At 64.4% G+C, this 17,586-nt stretch overlaps 1 protein-coding gene across 2 annotated transcripts; it reads left to right on the top strand.

The window, feature by feature from the left end:
* Positions 1–2,360: 2,360 nt before the first annotated feature.
* ANO8 (anoctamin 8) lies at positions 2,361–15,532 on the top strand. 2 transcript variants are annotated; one of them, XM_069878300.1, is made up of 18 exons: positions 2,362–2,455; positions 5,702–5,812; positions 6,122–6,254; positions 6,331–6,469; positions 7,343–7,439; positions 7,692–7,808; positions 7,893–8,020; positions 8,214–8,375; positions 8,615–8,767; positions 8,838–8,964; positions 9,052–9,107; positions 9,181–9,255; positions 9,467–9,610; positions 9,986–10,654; positions 10,827–11,018; positions 11,102–11,233; positions 11,347–11,457; positions 12,086–15,532. In XM_069878300.1, the coding sequence occupies exons 1-18, from the start codon at positions 2,377–2,379 to the stop codon at positions 12,761–12,763; spliced, it is 3,303 nt and encodes a 1,100-aa protein (XP_069734401.1). In that variant the 5' UTR covers positions 2,362–2,376; the 3' UTR covers positions 12,764–15,532. The 2 variants fall into 2 exon arrangements, with proteins under 2 accessions (XP_069734402.1, XP_069734401.1); XM_069878301.1 differs by lacking the exon at positions 9,467–9,610 and having other exon boundaries at positions 2,361–2,455.
* The last annotated feature ends 2,054 nt before the right edge of the window (positions 15,533–17,586 follow it).

Raw genomic sequence — 17,586 nt, forward strand, 5'->3', positions numbered from 1 at the left:
GCTTCCGCCCGGCTGGGGCGGGGTCCTGCCCCCAGACCCATCCCCATCCTGCATCCCCATCCCTGCCCCCCAGACCCATCCCCCAACCTGCATCCCATCCTGCCCCCTAGACCCATCCCTATCCTGCATCCCCATCCTGCACCCCCATCCCCATCCTGCACCCCTATCCCCATCCTGCCCCCCAGGACCCATCCCCAACCTGCATCCCCATCCCAATCCCTATCCCAATCCCCATCCTGCATCCCCATCCCTATCCTGCATCCCCATCCCTATCCTGCATCCATTCCACTCCCCATAGAATCAGAATCACAGAATGGTTTGGGTCGGAAGGGACCTCCAAGCCCATCCAGTCCCACCCCTGCCCTGGGCAGGGACACCTCCCACTGGATCAGGGGCTCCAAGCCCCATCCAACCTGCCTTGAACCCCCTCCAGGGATGGGGCAGGCCACCCCTGCTCTGGGCAGCCTGGGCCACCCTCACAGGGAAGAATTTCTTCAGAATGTCTAAGGACATCCCGCTCCCCATCCCAATTCCATCCCAATTCCCATGCAGGAGGGATGCAGGAGGGATGCAGGAGAGGATGAAGGAGGGGATGAAGGAGGAGATGCAGGAGGGATGCAGGAGGGATGCTGAAACCCCTGGGACCCTGGAGAGCCACCAGTTGTCACCTCCTGTGCTGCACAGCTGGGGACACCCCCAACCCCACACCCCCAACCGCTCTGTGGGCCAGGGATGAGGGGGGGGAAGCCAAGCGCATCGGCTCTGGGCTGGGGGGGCTGTGTCCTTGGCTGTAACACCCCCCAAATCTTCTCCCCACCCTGGGGTGCAGACTCTTTCCTTTGTGCCCCCCCCAACTCCGTCTCCCCACCGAATCCTGGGGTGCCCTGGAGGATTTGGGGGGGGGGGTTCAGCTCTGCCACCCCCCCCAGGCAGGAGGACGGGGCGTGGGGGCCAGCAGCCAGGCCTGGGCTGGAGGGGTGCCAGGCTGTGCCCCCCCCTCCAGCTGGCAGGCGCGGATGCCAGAGGAGGGGACGGCTCCTTGTGGCACCCTGCATCCCGCTGGCACCCAGCCCCGGCCCCAAAATAGCTGCAGGCACGCATGGAGCTGGGGGGGGCCCCCACCCCCACTGCTGGGGGGGGGCTCCCACCCCACTGCTGGGGGGCTCGAGGGGGTGCCCTGAGCCCAAGAGACCCTGAACCTGGGGAGGGAAGGGGCTGGGGGGGGTCCCCAGGGTGGCAGCTTTGGGGGGCACCCGAAAGGTCAGGGAGCAGAGTGTGCCCCGCTCGGGTTACAGCCCCCCCCTGCCCCCCCCAAAACCCAAGGAACAGTGTGAACCACGGGGCTGGGCACTGAGCGGGGGGGGGGACAAGGTGGGGGGGACACTGGGGGGGTAGGGAGGGTGCAGGGAGGCGGGGGGGGGCAGGTGGGATGTGGGGAGATGGGGGACAGCCCCGGGGGGGGGGGCTTGGGTGGTGCCAGGAGAGAGGTGACATCCACGGGGGGGGATTGGGGAGTACGGGTGGAATTGGGGGGGATATGGGGGGGCTACAGGTGGAATTGGGGGGATATGGGGGGCTACAGGTGGAATTGGGGGATATTGGTGGGGGTACGGGTGGAATTGGGGGATATGGGGGTACGGGTGGAATTGGGGGATATGGGTGGGGGGGTACAGGTGGAATTGGGGGGATGTGGGGGGTTACAGGTGGAATTGGGGGGATGTGGGGGGGTGCGGGTGGAATTGGGGATATGGTGGGGGTACAGGTGGAATTGGGGGATATGGGGGGGTACGGGTGGAATTGGGGGGATGTGGGGGGGTGCGGGTGGAATTGGGGGATATGGTGGGGGTACAGGTGGAATTGGGGATATGGGGGGGTACGGGGGAATTGGGGGATATAGGGGGGTACAGGTGAATTGGGGGGTGCGGGTGGAATTGGGTGGATACGGGGGATCGGGGGGGGTGCTGGGCAGCCCCGGAGGGGGGGGTTGGCATCCATGGGGGGGGGGGGTATGAATTGGGGGGACGGGCAGGATGGGGGGATGCAGAGCATCCTCAGTGTTGGGGGTGGGGGGGGGCGGGGGATGCCGGTGCCCCTCCCGGCGGCCGGGATGCTCGGTGCCCCGCGGGGGGGTGTCAGCCCCCTCCCTCCCTCCCTCCCCTTCTCCCCCCTCCCCCCCTCCTTCCCCCCCCCCCCCCCGGACACGCGCGTGGCCGCCGCGGGGGAGCCGCAGTTAAAGGGGCCGGAGCTCCGCGCTCCGCTCCGCCGCCTTTGTCCCTCCTCCTCCTCCTCTTCGTCCTCCTCCTCGTCCCCCCAACCCCCCAGGGGTGTACCGGAGCCCCCCCCACCCCCTCCCTCCCCATGCTCCGGGTCCCCACGATGCCCGAGCCGGTTGCAGCGCAGGACGGGGACCGGCCCCGGACAGGAACGGAGCCGCCCCCCCCGACCGGCGTCCTGGGTAACGGGAGAGGGGCTGGGGGGGGGGTCGGGGAGGGGGTGACACGGGGCCCTGGGGGGTTGGGGGGGGCTGCGGGGCTCGGGAGGGGCGGGGGGGGGCGGTTTGGACTCCGCTTGGATGCGGATAACGGCGGGAGCTCGGCCGGATGCGGCGCCCCCGGAATGGGGGGGGGAGGGGGGGGATGCTGGAGGGGATCTGACCCCCCCATCCAGCCCTGAGCAGCCCCCACCCCCCCCGGGGTCCCATCCCCGCAGCCCCAGTGCGGACCCCCCAGTCCTGACCCCCCCCCCCCCCCCTTGCACAGCGCTGTGTCCCCAGATGCACCAGTGTCGTCCCCCCCCCCCCCCCCCAGTATCGCATCTCTACCCCCCCCTCCAGCCCAGGCAGCCCCCCAGGAAGGTCCCATTTGCCCCCCCAGCCCGGCTCTGTGCCCCCCAGGATAGAGGGAGCGGGCGCAGGATGGGGCGTCGCATGGGGGTCCCCAGCTGGGGCTGGGGGGTCCCTGGTGATGGGGGGGTAGCGGGGGGGTCTCTAGGCTGGAGATGGAGGTGAGGGGTCCCTGGTAAGGGGGGGGCTGGAGCGGGGATCCCCAACTGGAGCTGGAGGCGAGGGGTCCACGGTGACAGGGGGGCTGAGGAGGGGTCCCCAAGCTGGGCCTGGAGGCGAGGGGTTCCTGGTAATGGGAGGGGAATGGGGGGGGGGTAATGGGGGGGGTCTCTAAGCTGGGGATGGGGGTGAGGGGTCCCTAGTAATGGGGGGTTGTTGTGGATCCCCAAGCTGGGGCTAGGGGCGACGGGCTCCACGGTGATGGGGGAGCTGGGGGGGTCCCCAAGCTGGGGCTGGAGGTTGAGGGGTCCCTGGCAATGAGGGGGGGCCAGCAGGGGTGTCCCCTGGGCTAGCAGGGCCCGCTGCCTGCGAGCCGCCCAGCAGCACTCCAGCTCGCGGGAGGGGTGACCCACTTTGTGCCCCCCGGGAGCCCATCGGTGCCAGGCGGCATCGCTGCCCCCCCAACGCCCCCTGCCCCGGCTCCGCTCGCTGGGGGGCAGCAGCGTGTGTGTGTGTCCCCCCCACCACGCTGCAGCTCCCGTGACCTTATCCCAGGGAGCCAAGGTGAGCGGCATCGCTTGGCGTGCCCGGGGGGAGCTGGGATGGGGGGCTCCATCCTGGGGGAGCGGGATGGGGGATGCAGGGCTGGGATGCTGGGGGGCTCCATCCTGGGGAAGCAGGATGGGGGGGACGCAGGGCTGGGATGCTGGGGGGCTCCATCCTGGGGGATGCAGGATGGTGGATGCAGAGTTGGGGGGCTCCATCCTGGGGGAGCAGGATGGTGGATGCAGGGCTGTGATGCTGGGGGGCTCCATCCTGGGGGAGCAGGATGGGGGGATGCAGGGCTGGGATGCTGGGGGGCTTCATCCTGGGGGAGCAGGATGGGGGATGCAGGGCTGGGATGCTGGGGGGCTCCATCCCGGGGATGCAGGATGGGGGATGCAGGCTGGGATTGCTGGGGGGCTTCATCCTGGGGGAGCAGGATGGGGGACGCAGGGCTGGGATGCTGGGGGGGCTTCATCCCGGGGGATGCAGGATGGGGGATGCAGGGCTGGGGTGCTGGGGGGCTTCATCCTGGGGGAGCAGGATGGGGGATGCAGGGCTGGGATGCTGGGGGGCTCCATCCTGGGGGGGGAGCGTGGATGAGCAGAAAAGGGGGGACACTGGGCTGGGATGCTGGGGGCTCCATCCCTGCCCACCGACGCCCTGTGCTGGTTTGGTGACGGTGCTGGGAGGGGGCTGGGGGCCGCTCTGGGTGGCAGCGGGGCAGAAAGGACCCCTGGGTGGATTGGGGCGAAGGCAGCATCTGTCCTGTCCCCCCCAACCCAGCACTAGGGACCCCCCTGCCTCACCCACATCTTTTCCCTTGAGCTCGGGTAGGAACCCACCCCCTGCACCCCCCTGGCATCGCCCGCTCCTGGCTGGGGTAAATAATTCCGGGTGGGGGAACCCCCCTAGCCCCAGCACCGAGGTGCCCAGGGCATGGGGGGTGCGGGATCAGCCCCAATCTGGGGGTGTCTGCCTGGCAGCCTGGCACCGTCCCCAGCTCTCGCCCACGGTGCCAGCACAGGGAGCCCTTTCAGAGTCCAGCTCCGGGCTCCTCCCGACGCCAGCGCAGGCAATGAGTTTGTCAGGTCTCAGCCTGGCTGGCGCTGGGGCCTCGCTCTGCGCCCCCAACCCAGGGGTTCCAGGGGTGCCCAGAGGTTGGGGTGCAATGCCCAGGATCGCTGTCCGGCGCGGGTTTGGGGTTTCCTGTTTTTCGGGGTTGGCAGGTCCAGGGTGAGCAGCGTTTCCGGAGCCCCACGACCTTCCCAGCCCTGGGGCAGCCGGAGCGTGCTGTGACGTGCCCTGGGCATCGCTCCCCACGCCCCATCCTGGCTCGGCCACCCGGGCTTAGGAGGGGAAACTGAGGCACGGAGGCGTCTGGGGCGCCGCTGGGGTAGAGCAGGGAGAAACGGGGTCCCGTGGGGGAGCGAGGGGCCTCATCCTGCCCTCCCTGCCAGCTCCGGGCAGCGCTCGGGATGCTCCCAGTTCCCATCCGCCCCGCGGGGTGTGACGGGGATGCTGGGCCTGGGGATGGCACGGGTGGGCACCCCCGCGCTGCCCCTCGCCGAGGGGTGACAGGGGGACCCTGGGGACCATCCCCATCCCACCTCGCTGCGGCGGCGCGGGGCCTCCCTGGGTTTCCATGGAGACCGGCTGCTTTTTTGCGCTCCCCATTTTTCCTGCGGTTTCCCATCTCCCGGAGCCGCGCGAGATGCCAGCCGGGGGCTGCGGGCAGAGGTGAGCGGGGATGGGGGCACCCCAAAGCAGCCGGGGTGCCAGGACACGCTGCCAGCTCCTCTCCAGCAGCTGTCGGGGCCTTTTTGGGATCCCTGAGCTGCCGCAGGAGAAACCTGAGCCAGGGCCAACGTCACCACGAGCACGGCTGTGAGCTGCTGCCACGGCCACTGCTGGGGGGCACCTGCTGGGGTGGGACGGGGGGCCCCACATCCATCCAAAGCTGAGGGGTTGGTGCTTCACAGTCTGGCTCCCAGTGCTGGGGGTGGGGAGTGCCCCACGGGGTCCCATGGGTGCTCATCCCATCCACTCATCCATCCATCCACCCATCCATCCATCCATCCATCCATCCATCCATCCATCCATCCATCCATCCATCCATCCATCCATCCATCCATCATCCATCCTTTCCCCCGGCAGATAAGCTCTTTGGGAAGCGGCTGCTCCAGGCCGGACGCTACATCATGTCCCACAAGGCCTGGATGAAGACGGTGCCCACGGAGAACTGCGATGTACTCATGACCTTCCCAGGTAGGGAGGTGCCCGGGTACCCGGGGCAGGGGCTGATGGGGGAGCACCTGGATGGTGGCATGGAGCCGCAGGGGACATGGGGAGGGATGGGGACCAGGATGGGGGACGTGGGGAGGGATGGGGACCAGGATGAGGGACTCGGAGAGGGATGGGGGATGTGGGGAGGGATGGGGACCTGGAGAAGGGATATGGAGAGGGATGGGGACCAGGATGGGGGATGTGGAGAGGGATGGGGACCAGGATGGGGGACTCGGAGAGGGATGGGGACTGACATGGGAGGCGTGAACTGCTCTGACCGACACCACGCAGACACCACTGATGATCACACGCTGCTCTGGCTCCTCAACCACATCCGCCTCGGCATCCCCGAGCTCATCGTCCAGGTCCGGCACCACAAGCACACCCGTGTCTACGCCTTCTTCGTCACTGCTACCTACGAGAGGTAGGGGTCTCAGCTGCGTCCCTGGTCCCCGCCGTGTCCCCCGCCGTGTCCCCAGCTGCGTCCCCTCTCCCTGCAGTTTGCTGCGTGGGGCCGATGAGATCGGGCTGCGGAAGCCGGTGAAAGCGGAATTCGGTGGAGGCATGAGGAGCTTCTCCTGCGAGGAGGATTACATCTACGAGAACATCGAGAACGAGCTTTACTTCTTCACCTCTCAGGTGGGATGTGGAGGGGTGAGGGGCAGGGACGTGGGGACCCAGGGGTGCAGGTTGCAGGGAAGGGATGTGGGGATGCAGGAATGATGGGAAAGGATGCGGGGATGCAGGGTTGCTGGGAAAGGATGCAGGATTGCAGAGATGCAGGGATGTGGGGATGCTGGGAAAGGATGCAGGGATGTGGGGATACTGGGATGCTGGGAAAGGATGCAGGGATGCAGGGATGTAGGGATGCTGGGAAAGGATGTGGGGATGCTGGGAAAGGATGTGGGGATACTGGGATGCTGGGAAAGGATGCGGGGATGTGGGGATACTGGGATGCTGGGAAAGGATGCAGGGATGTGGGGATACTGGGATGCTGGGAAAGGATGCAGGGATGTGGGGATACTGGGATGCTGGGAAAGGATGCAGGGATGTTGGGATGCTGGGAAAGAATGTGGGGATGGTGCGAAAGGATGTGGGGATGCAGAGATGCAGGAATGATAGGAAAGGATGCGGGGATGGAGGGTTGCTGGGAAAGGATGCAGGGTTGCGGAGATACAGGGACACAGGGATGATGAGAAAGGATGCAGGGATGCAGGGTTGCCGGGAAAGGATGCAGGGTTGCAGAGATGCAGGGATGCGGGGATGCTGGTAAAGGATGCAGGGATGCAGAGATAAGGGGCAGGGGAGGCAGGTCCTCTCCCCCTCCCCACATGAAGAAGGGGACCAGGGAGCCCCAGAGCCCAGCTGGGGACCAAGCCAGCCATCCCCAAGCTGGGGACAAGGTGGGTCCAGGGAGGGGACAGGACCGGGGCAGGTTCTGGGGATGCAGGTGTGGCAGGAGAGGGGCAGCGGGCCCGTCGCCCCGTGCTCACGGGCACTGCGGTGCGGCAGGAACGGCAAAACATCATCAGGTACTGGCTGGAGAACCTGCGGGCCAAGCAGGGGGAGTCGCTGCACAACATCCAGTTCCTCGAGGGGCAACCCATCAGTGAGTACGGCCCCGCAGGACGCGAGCCCATCGAGGGTCCCTTGCCGCAGCGCGTTCTCCATCCTTGGGGCCGGGGGTGGTGGCTGCGCGGTGGCAGCACCAGGGTTGAGCCGTGGTCACCCCAACCCCGTCCTCCCCATCGTCCCTGCCCCACGCTCACCGTGCCAGGACCATCTGGGGACATGCAGGGGGTGCGGGGTGGGCTAGTGATGTCCCCACAGCCCGTCCCTCACCCTGTGCCCCGCGGCGCAGTCCCGGAGCTGGCGGCCCGCGGCGTCATCCAACAGCTCTTCCCGCTGCACGAGCAGAGGATCCTCAAGCGGCTCATGAAGTCCTGGGTGCAGGCGGTCTGCGAGGCCCAGCCGCTCGGTGAGGTGTCAGGGTGGGGGGCAGCGTTGGGGGGTGGGTGTCTGGGGGTCCCAGCCCCGCTCACACCCCTCTCGGCCGCCGCAGACGAGATCTGCGACTACTTCGGGGTGAAAATCGCCATGTATTTCGCGTGGCTGGGCTTCTACACCTCGGCCATGGTCTATCCCGCTGTCTTCGGCTCCATCCTCTACACCATCACCGAGAGCGACCAGGTGAGAGCGGTGGGAGATGGGGTCAATCCCCACGTTTGGAGGCTGGGGGGGGGGTTCCATCCCTCCTTGCTGTAATCTCTGCTGGGCTGGGAGACCCCCAGAGCCGTGGCGGTGGGGTCGGAGCAGCACCGTGCGGCTCCCCAGGGCTGGGAGGGGACCGGCCGCGGTGCAGTCGGTGCCGTCCCTCCCACAGACCAGCCAGGACATCTGCTGCGTGGTCTTCGCCATCTTCAACGTCATCTGGTCCACCCTCTTCCTCGAGGAGTGGAAGCGCCGCGGGGCCGAGTTCGCCTACAAGTGGGGCACGTTGGACACCCCGGCGGAATCCATCGAGGAGCCGCGGCCCCAGTTCAGGGTGAGCCCTTCACGGGGGGGTCCTGGGGGCTCGGTCCAGCTCCCCCTGAGCCACACAGGCTTGGTGGAGAGAACCAGCACCTTGATCAGCCCCTGATCCACTGGGAGGTGTCCCTGGATGCTGTCCCTGGGTGGAACTGGATGGGTTTTGAGGTCCCTTCCAACCCAAACGGTTCCATGGTTCTACGGCGTCGCTTGCCCCTGCACCCCGAGGGTCCCACCCCGTGTCCTCCCCATCAGGGCGTCAAGAGAATCAGCCCCGTGACCAGCGCCGAGGAGTTTTATTACCCGCCGTGGAAGCGCCTGCTCTTCCAGTGCCTGGTCAGCCTCCCCATCTGCCTCACCTGCCTCTCTGTCGTCTTCCTCCTCATGCTGGGCTGCTTCCACCTCCAGGTGGGTCCTCGCCGCCCCGCGCGGGGCCACCAGCCCCGGCCACGCCGACCCCGTCCCTGTCCCCCTGCAGGAGTTTGTTCTGAGCATCAAGGAGCTGCCCCGCATCCTCCGGTTCCTCCCCAAGATCGTGCTGGCCGTCATCATCAGCGCCTGCGACGAGGTCTACAAGAAGGTCGCCTACTGGCTGAACGACATGGGTGCGTGGGGGGGGGTCACCAGGGGTGCTGCTGGTGGGGCTGGGCGCGGGGACCCCCCCTGAACCCCTCCTTTCTCTGCTTTTCCAGAGAATTACCGCCTGCAGAGTGCCTACGAGAAACACCTCATCATCAAAATGGTCCTGGTGAGAGGGGAACCGGGGGGACCGAGGGGGTCCCAGCAGCCCCCGCCCTGCTCACCTCCCTCCCGCTTCTCAGTTTCAGTTTGTAAATTCATACCTGAGTCTTTTCTACATCGGTTTCTACCTCAACGACATGGAGCGGCTGAAGGAGGTAAGGGCTGTGCCCCGGGGGGTCAGCGTGAGCCCCCGCCACCGGCATCGCCCGGACAGACAGACGGATGTCCTCAACCCCACCCCAGCCACCATCCCCTCCCGGGACACCCCGCGAGCCCCCGCCGCCATCCCTGGCTGCTGCATCCCCTGCTCCTGCTCACGGCCTCTCTCTGTCTGTCTGTCTGTCTGTTCTTCTGTCCCTTCCACAGCTCCTGCTCATCTTCTCTCTCTCCCAAAGCCTCGTGCGTCAGCTCAAAGAGGCTCTCCTTCCCTTCATCCTCCTCCACCTCCACCTCTCTCTCATCTTCATTAAGACCCTCCTGGGCTTTTGCTGGAAACTGGGAGTATCCAAAGTAGGAGCGGGGGGGCTGGGAATCCGCTCACACCCACCGCGGGACCCCTGGGAGGGAGAGGATAGAGTCCTGGGATGGGTTGGGGTGGAAGGGACCTCACAGCCCACCCAGTCCCACCTTCTGCCATGAGCAGGGACGCCTCCCGCTGGGTCAGGGGCTCCAAGCCCCATCCAGCCTGGCCTCGAGCACCTTGGAAGGGGTGTCCCCCTCCCCAGCTCTGCTCCAGCGCCCCTGGGGCTCCATCCCCACCGAGGCGTGGGAACCACCAGGCGCGTGGGGCGTCCCCGTTGCACCTTTGGGAGGAGAAGGGACCCCGCAGGCGATGGGGACGCGGGTTCCCCCGGTGACGGCGCGCGCCCCGTGTCCCCCGCGCAGATGCTGGCCACGCTGCTCATCACCCGCCAGTTCCTGCAGAACGTCAGGGAGGTGTCCCAGCCCCACCTGTACCGCCGCCTGCGCCGCGGGGACCTCACCCTCCACAACCTCCGCCAGCTCGCCCACGCTCTCCTCCGCCTGCTCGCCCCTCGCCGCCCCCCGGGCCCCTCCGAGGGCTCGCGCGGGGAGAAGAGGTGCCTGAACGGCGGCTGCGGGGTGCCCGAGGACGAGGAGGAGGAGGAAGAGCGGCGCGAGTCCGACTCAGAGGAGGAGAGCGCCTTGGATTGCGGGTTGAAGCTGAAGAAGGTGAGCTTCATCGAGAAAGCCGAGCGGCGCGGTGGGGAGCCCGGCGGCCCCGAGGACGAGAGCTTCCTCGAGGAAGGCAGCCCCACCATGGTGGAGAAGGGCATGGACCCCGCGTCCGTCTTCGAGCTGTGCGAGGACGAGGATGAGGCCGAAGGTGCCCCCGGCAGCCCCACCAAGGGGGCAGAGCCGGCGCTGGTCCTGCGGGCTGGCCGGAGGAGACGGGAGGCGGAGAGCCGGGAGGACGAGGAGGGCGAGGAGGAAGGACGGAAGCGCAACCGGGCATCGTGGATCGACCCGCCGGAGGAGGACTACTCCACGCAGCTGACGCAGGCGGAGGTGGAGAGCTGCATGAAGAAATATGAGGTGAGCAGCCCCGAGGGACACACCGATGGGGTGCAGTGTCCCCCAGCCACATCGCAACGTGGAATCATTAAGGTTGGGAAAGACGTCTAAGCTCATCCAGTCCAATACAACCCTCCGTACTCAAGCGTGCCACAGACAGCCACGCGCTCTTCCTCCTCCTCTTCCTCCCCAGGACACCTTCCAGGACTACCAGGAGATGTTCATCCAGTTTGGCTACGTGGTGCTCTTCTCCTCCGCCTTCCCCCTCGCGGCCATGTGCGCCCTGGTGAACAACATCATCGAGATCCGCAGCGACGCCTTCAAGCTGTGCACGGGGCTCCAGAGACCCTTCGGCCAGCGGGTCGAGAGCATCGGGCAGTGGCAGGTGGGCGCTTGGCACCTGGTGGTGGCCCCTGGTGGTGGCCCTGGGTGGCCAGGAGCTCATCCTCGGCCCCGTCGCTCTTGCAGAAGGTGATGGAGGCCATGGGCGTCCTGGCCATCGTGGTCAACTGCTACCTGATCGCTCAGTGCGGGCAGCTCCAGCGCCTCTTCCCCTGGCTCAGCCCCGAGGGAGCCATCATCTCCGTGGTGGTGCTGGAGGTACGGGGCTCGTGCCCGGGTTCCGCTCGGCGGTGTCTGCCGTGGGGGGTGTTTTGGGAGGGGGTCGCCGCGCCGGTGGGACCAGCGGAGGCTCAGCTGCGTCCCCCCAACAGCACTTCGCCCTCCTCCTGAAGTACGTCATCCAAGTGGCCATTCCCGACATCCCTGCCTGGGTGGCGGAGGAGATGGCCAAGCTCGAGTACCAGCGCCGCGAGGCCTTCAAGGTAGGGAACGCCGGGGTAGGAGCGTCCCTGGGGCAGAGCGCGGAGCCAGGGAGCTCCATGGCTTTTGTGAGACCTCCCCTGGAGTCCTGGGTCCAGTTCTGGAATCCCCAGCGTGGGAAGGAGATGGAGCTGGTGGGATGGGTCCAGAGGAGCCTGCAAAGATGATCTGAAGGCTGGAGCATCTCTGCTAGGAGGACAGGCTGAGAGAGTTGGGGTTGAGAAGAGGAGGATCGGGGGAGACCTTAGAGCAGCTTCCAGTGCCGAAAGGGGCTCCAGGAAAGCTGGGGAGGGGCTCTGGGTTAGGGAGGGCAGGGAGAGGATGAAGAGGAAAGGCTTGGAAACGGAAGGGGCAAGATTTAGGTTAGACATTAGGAAGAAATTCTTCACGCTGAGGGGTGGGGAGGCCCTAGGTGCCCAGAGCAGGGGTGGCTGCCCCATCCCTGGAGGGGTTCAGGGCCAGGTTGGATGGGGCTTGGAGCCCCTGAGCCAGTGGGAGGTGTCCCTGCCCATGGCACGGGTGGGACTGGATGGGCTTGGAGGTCCCTTCCACCCCAAGCTCCTCCATCGTTCTGTGACCCCGGGGCTTCGTGGGCTCCCGCGGTGCCCCTGACGAGCCCCTCGTTGGCAGAAGCATGAGCGGCAGGCGCAGCACCATTTCCAGCAGCAGCAGCGGCGCAAGCGCGAGGAGGAGGAGCGGCAGCGGCACGCCGAGTACCAGGCCCGCAAGGAGCGCGAGTCCAGCCGCGACGAGGCCAAAGCCGAGGCCGCCGGGCAGGACCCGGCCCAGGAGAAGAGCCAGAGCAAAGGGAAAGGCTCCGGGGGTTCCTCGCACGGCTCCGACAAACCCAAGCGACCCAGCTCCCTCCTGGCTACCAACAACGTGATGAAGCTGAAGCAGATCATCCCCTTGCAGGGCAAGTTCCTCTCCGGGGGCAGCGGAGCCGGCGGCACGGCCACCGCCAGGTCCCCCCAGTCCCCCACGGGCAGCGAGAACAAACTCCCCGGCTTCCTCAGCTTCAAGTTCCTGAAATCGCCCGAGACTAAGAGGGACACGGGGACCGAGAAGGTCCAGTCGCCCACCAAGCCATTCAATCCCAGCAAGCTCTTCAACTTCGGCAAGTCCGAAGGGGCCGGAGGCAACGGCGCCGTGGCCACCGCGTCCCCACAGCCCCGTCCGGGCCCCTTGGCCGACACGGGCGAGCGGCCGGTGCCCAGCAAGTCCCATCTCAACGGGGTCCCCGAGGAGGGCGGCCGAGAGGAGCCGGAGAGCCGGGTGGAGGAGGAGAGCGGCGGCTATAAACCCTAACCGGGCATTTGGGGCAGTGGGAGCGAGCGGGGCTGCCCACTCCCCGTTCTGGGCAACCGAGGAGATCGTCACACTCTCGCCTCCCCTCGCCATCGGCTGCAGGGAGCGCGGTGCTGGCCCTTCGCCCTGCGCCCTCGTCCTCTGCCATGTCCCCTCGCGTCCCTCCGGCCTCTCTGCTGGACCCGCTGCCACCTCGGCCGCAGCCCTGGCTGCGCCCTGCACCGAGGACGCCAGTGTGGGCAGCGGCAGCGCTGGCCACGGCTTCGGATGGAGCATCCCGCCAGCTTTCCCTCCCGCACCTCCCCACGGATCACGGATGGGACGTGTCCCGGTGCGGCTCGGTGCCACGAGCCCGGGGTCCCGGCTGCTGGTGCGGCACCCACCTCCGCGAGGAGTCGGCACGGGGAGAGGCCGCGGTCCAGCCGGAGGAGACGCCGGGGAGCGCGGTGCTGCCAGATCCACCCGCAGCAGCCTCCAGGCTCAGCACCAAATCTCTGAGCGTGGAGGGATGAGACCGCGGCGGCGAGAGGAGCCCGATTCACCCGTGCCTACAGCCGCTGCCCTCCAGCCCTCGCCCAGGGCCCCGCGGCACCAGCCGTGCCGGCTCCCTGCGCTCCGGCAGCCTCCGCCTGGATCCCTTCCCAGCACCAGGACCTTTTCCTGCCCGGACCCTGGACAGCCGGGAGGGCAGGGGGTGAGCGGCGAGCGCCAGCCCCCTGCATTCCCCTGCTTGGGCAGCATCTCTTGCACTAAAACCAAACCAAATCCCAACGTAAGCGACTCTTTCTCCCACTGGGCTCGAGGCGGCGGAGGTGAGAACTGGCACCGGTGCTGGCAGAGGCCCCAGCGACTGCACCGCGAGCCGGGATGGTCCTTTCCCCTCTCCGCTTTCTTATTTCATGGAATTATTTTGCAATAAGGCACTGGGGAGCACGGGAGAAGAACCGGGAATGGGGGGGGAAACGCGAGCTCTCCGCAAGGGCAGGTGGGAGGGTTGGGAGCAGCTTCGCTTCTGCCACGGCGAAGGTTTTGCCACGGGTGGGTTTAGTCTAGTGCTTTATGAGCCACCCCCTTGCTCCGGCTCGGCGGGGAGGGGGCTGCCACGCGGCTGCTCCTCGCCTGCCGGGGACTCTGCTCGGTGCTGCTTCGCTTTAAGGGCCAGGATGGGGTGGGGGCACCCCAAGGCGCTGACCCTGCCGGCTCCCTCCTGCCCCTCGCCCCCAGCTCCGCTCTCCACCGACCATTCCCAAAGGAAGAAGGGGAGCGGAGGGGGGCGGCAGCCGCCCCATCACTGTGCCTGGTCCAGGCCTGGGCGCTCACGCGGGGTCTTCGCACCCCTCTCTCCCCAAGGCCTGGGCTGTAGAAAACGTCAGGTTGTGTTTCCCCCCCTGTCTCTTCCCACACATGATGTAATTTGGGTTTTTTCGGTCTTTGAATCAAGCCATTTTATACAGCAATAAGGGCAGGAGAGGGCGAAGGCTTTATCTGCTGCTCCGCTTACCTGCACAGGAGCCGAGGTGCTGCTGGTGCTCCAACGCGGGCAGGGAGATGCTCTCCGAGGCCAGGGCACTGCAGCAGGAGCAAGAAATTTGATACCGAGGCGGGAAGGCTCTCGTTGCCCCAAGAAATCGTGGCTGCCTCAGCCCTGGAGGTGTTGAAGGCGAGGTTGGATGGGGCTTGGAGCAACCTGATCCAGTGGGAAAGGGGTAGAACTGGATGAACTTTGAGATCCCTTCCAACCTAAACCATTCTGTGATTCTACGATCCCCGTGTCAGCTGGGGACAGCCCTGAGCTTGGCTGCCCAGGGCTGGCTCCCCGCAGACGACAGCGGAGCCGCTGGTCCCACCTCACCCTCCCAGTCCCTCTCCTGGGTGCAAGGAGCAAAGATACAGGAAAGATTCCTGGAGATCTTGGAGACCCATCACCACCCCAGCCGTGCTCCTTGCCGATGGCAGGAGAAGAGGGTGAGCGCTGGTCTGTTCTCCCAAGTTAACAAGGGATAGGACAAAAGGAAAGGGCCTCAAATTGCACCAGGAAAGGCTTAGGTAGGATATTAGGAAACATTCGAAGCCCTGGCAGAGGATGCCCAGGGCAGCGGGGGAGTCTCCATCCCCGGAGGGGCTCAAAACTCTGCAGACGTGGCACTTCGGGACAGGGTTTGGTTGGGCTGATGGTTGGACTGGAGGAGCTTAGAGGGCTTTTCCAACCTTAATGATTTCATAAGAAACCCCAAGCCCAGACGGGGGTTCCGGATAACCTGAAACACCCACCCCGGCTGCGCCACCGCCCGCCCCTGGGGCTCTGCAGAGCCAGGCTCGCCCCTGCCCAGCACCCCGAGCTCTCCCTTCCCCATCCCATTTCATTTCTCCGCTTGGGTTTGGCTGCTCAGGGCCAGCTCCGACGCGCTGGGCTCACGGGGAGTTTGGTTTATCCCATTTCCCTCCCAAGAATAACAGTTCTGGTACCATCAATTCCTGCAAAATCAATTCTGGAGGAGAGGGCAGGAGTCCCTACAGCCCAGGGCATTTTTAAACTCTTCGGTACACAAAGTATTTCTGCAAGCGGCTGCCTCTCTGCTATCTTGCTCTTCTGGGACAGTTACTGGACAAAGGAGGGAAGAGTTCTGTTGGTTTTTGTTTGTTTTTTCCTCGCTGTGTTTCATTTCTTTGGAAATCAGAAGAAATTAAAGGGGGTTATTTATTTCTTTTTAATTTATTTTGTCATATTTTTGTAAAACCTGCAGAAATGCAATAAAAATATATTTCAACAAGTAATACCTGAGGTGTGGGATGAATTCTTGACAAGGCATCGGGCTCCTGGCCCTGGGGAAGGGAAGGCCAGGCTGGATGGGGCTTGGAGCCCCTGATCCAGTGGGAGGTGTCCCTGCCCATGGAACTGGATGGGCTTTGAGGTCCCTTCCAACCCAAACCATTCTAGAATTCTACGATTCTGTGCTGTCCCCTGTCAGTCCTCTACTGCAGGGGCAAAGCTCAGGCAGCGACATCAGGACCAGCACAGTTCGATGGGCGGCAGCCCCACCGTGTTTTCCAGGAGAGAATGAAGAATGAAGAAAGTTCTAATCCTCTAAATTCTGCAAATTTATTGTACACGGTATCAAACATGGAATAGTTTAAAAAGAAATGCAAAACAGATCCAATGGCCGTGACATTTGACTGACACTGTATTTACAGTCGCTCCCCGACGGCAGCCTGCCTGCTTTCAGGAAAACCCACCTCCTCCCAGCCCCGCACGACACGGTTTTTTGTAAAAGGGGGGGGGAAATTAAAATTGCAAAGAGTAACAGACTCAACGCTTGACGCTGCTTTGTAAAAACCAGCCTGGGATTGCTTGTGCTGAAGGGAGCAGAGGGAGTAAAAGCAGTTGTGGAGCTCAGAAAGCTCCGAGCCGCTCGGACACTCTGTAGGACACCCAATAATGCCTGTTAATGGCACTCCCTGCGCTGATTAATAAGAAATGAATGCGTTTGGAAATCAGCACGACTGGAGCACAGAGAACGCAGTGACTCAGCGCTGACCATCCAGCCAGATCTCGTGCCGTTTCTTACAGTAAGTGATTAGTCATCCCCCATCCCTGCATCCACGGCTCAGGAGCGCACCAGACAGCTCCTCCTGCTCCCCACCAGCTCCCTCGATGCTCCCCAGCCACAGGGGACGGTATTTGACACATTACGCTGCCCAATATCGCATCTCTCGGAAAAATAAAAGCACTGTGAGTGTTTAACAGCAACATCCCAGGGATTACAGCACCGCTGAAAGGCAAACAGGGATGAGTTATCCCAGGGATGGCTACGGAGCTGGGAGCAAGAAGGCAAAGTGCTGGTTGCTAGCCAAATAAAATTTGCTTTGGTCACTAAGGCGAGGAAATTAAAAGCAGAATTATAGCACAAAGAGCGCTAATTACCAGCTTCATCGTGCACAAGGCAGCTGTGGGGCAGCTTTGCTTCCCCACAGGGCTGGGGAGCCAAGGAGCAGGGCTGGATCTCACCTCCAAACGGGGTTGGAGCAAGAGAGCGGCCGATGCCCTGAGTGGAACCACAGTGCCAACACGGGCCCGCAGGCTTGGCCGTGTCACCGCTGGCCACCTCCCACAGGAACAAAATCCTGAACGTGACAAGGTCACGTTCTAACACGGCTGCCCTTTGCCCCGCCAGCAGAACATGCACTTCCAGATTTACACCACAAAGATTAAAGCCGCCCCGACTCCTCCAAAAGCATTAAGACTAGCAATAAGATGGTTTTTTTAACTCCTAGAGCAACCCAGTTCTAAAACCACACCGGTGAGGAGCTTTAGTTCTTCATATTTGGGGACACACTAGGAATGTTTTGCCTTTAACAACAGCAGCTCAGTGTAAAAGAGAATTTGAAAGCTGGTATTTCATTCCTTTGAGTTAGGAGGATGCTCTTCCCTGCAGGCCAGGTTCAGTCTTTCCAATCTCTAGCGAAGTTTTTTTTCCCCCAGCAGTTAAAAAAAGAAGAGGTTCTAGAAGTCCTACCTCCTCTGTGACATTAAACACACATCTTTTTTATATAAAGCGACACCTCATCTCCCAGCACAGGCGTTCCAGGACGAGCCCTGCGAGCGGCTGCTGTGACAATAACTCATTTAGTGAGGGCAGGACCCATCGCGAGCTGGCAGCTGGCAGCCAGTCCACCTGCCTGTCCTGCTGACTCAATCCTTTCGGGGATGACTTGCAGCCAACATCCCGGATCGGCTGTTAGATGAGACCCCAGGGCTGCAGCCCCTGCTGCCAGGGCACAGACGTTGCCAGCCAGCCACAGAGAACCCAAAAGCGCAGTCAGCA

Source organism: Phaenicophaeus curvirostris, chromosome 28, assembly GCF_032191515.1.
Source record: "Phaenicophaeus curvirostris isolate KB17595 chromosome 28, BPBGC_Pcur_1.0, whole genome shotgun sequence".
NCBI classification, from domain to species: Eukaryota; Metazoa; Chordata; class Aves; order Cuculiformes; family Cuculidae; genus Phaenicophaeus; species Phaenicophaeus curvirostris.

Bases quoted from the DNA above. Each gene is read 5' to 3' on its own strand.
- ANO8 (XM_069878300.1), top strand. From the start codon at position 2,377: ATGCCCGAGCCGGTTGCAGCGCAGGACGGGGACCGGCCCCGGACAGGA. The intron at 7,440-7,691 runs GTGAGTACGGCC...CCCGCGGCGCAG, and splicing joins CCTCGAGGGGCAACCCATCA to TCCCGGAGCTGGCGGCCCGC. The intron at 7,809-7,892 runs GTGAGGTGTCAG...CGGCCGCCGCAG, and splicing joins CTGCGAGGCCCAGCCGCTCG to ACGAGATCTGCGACTACTTC.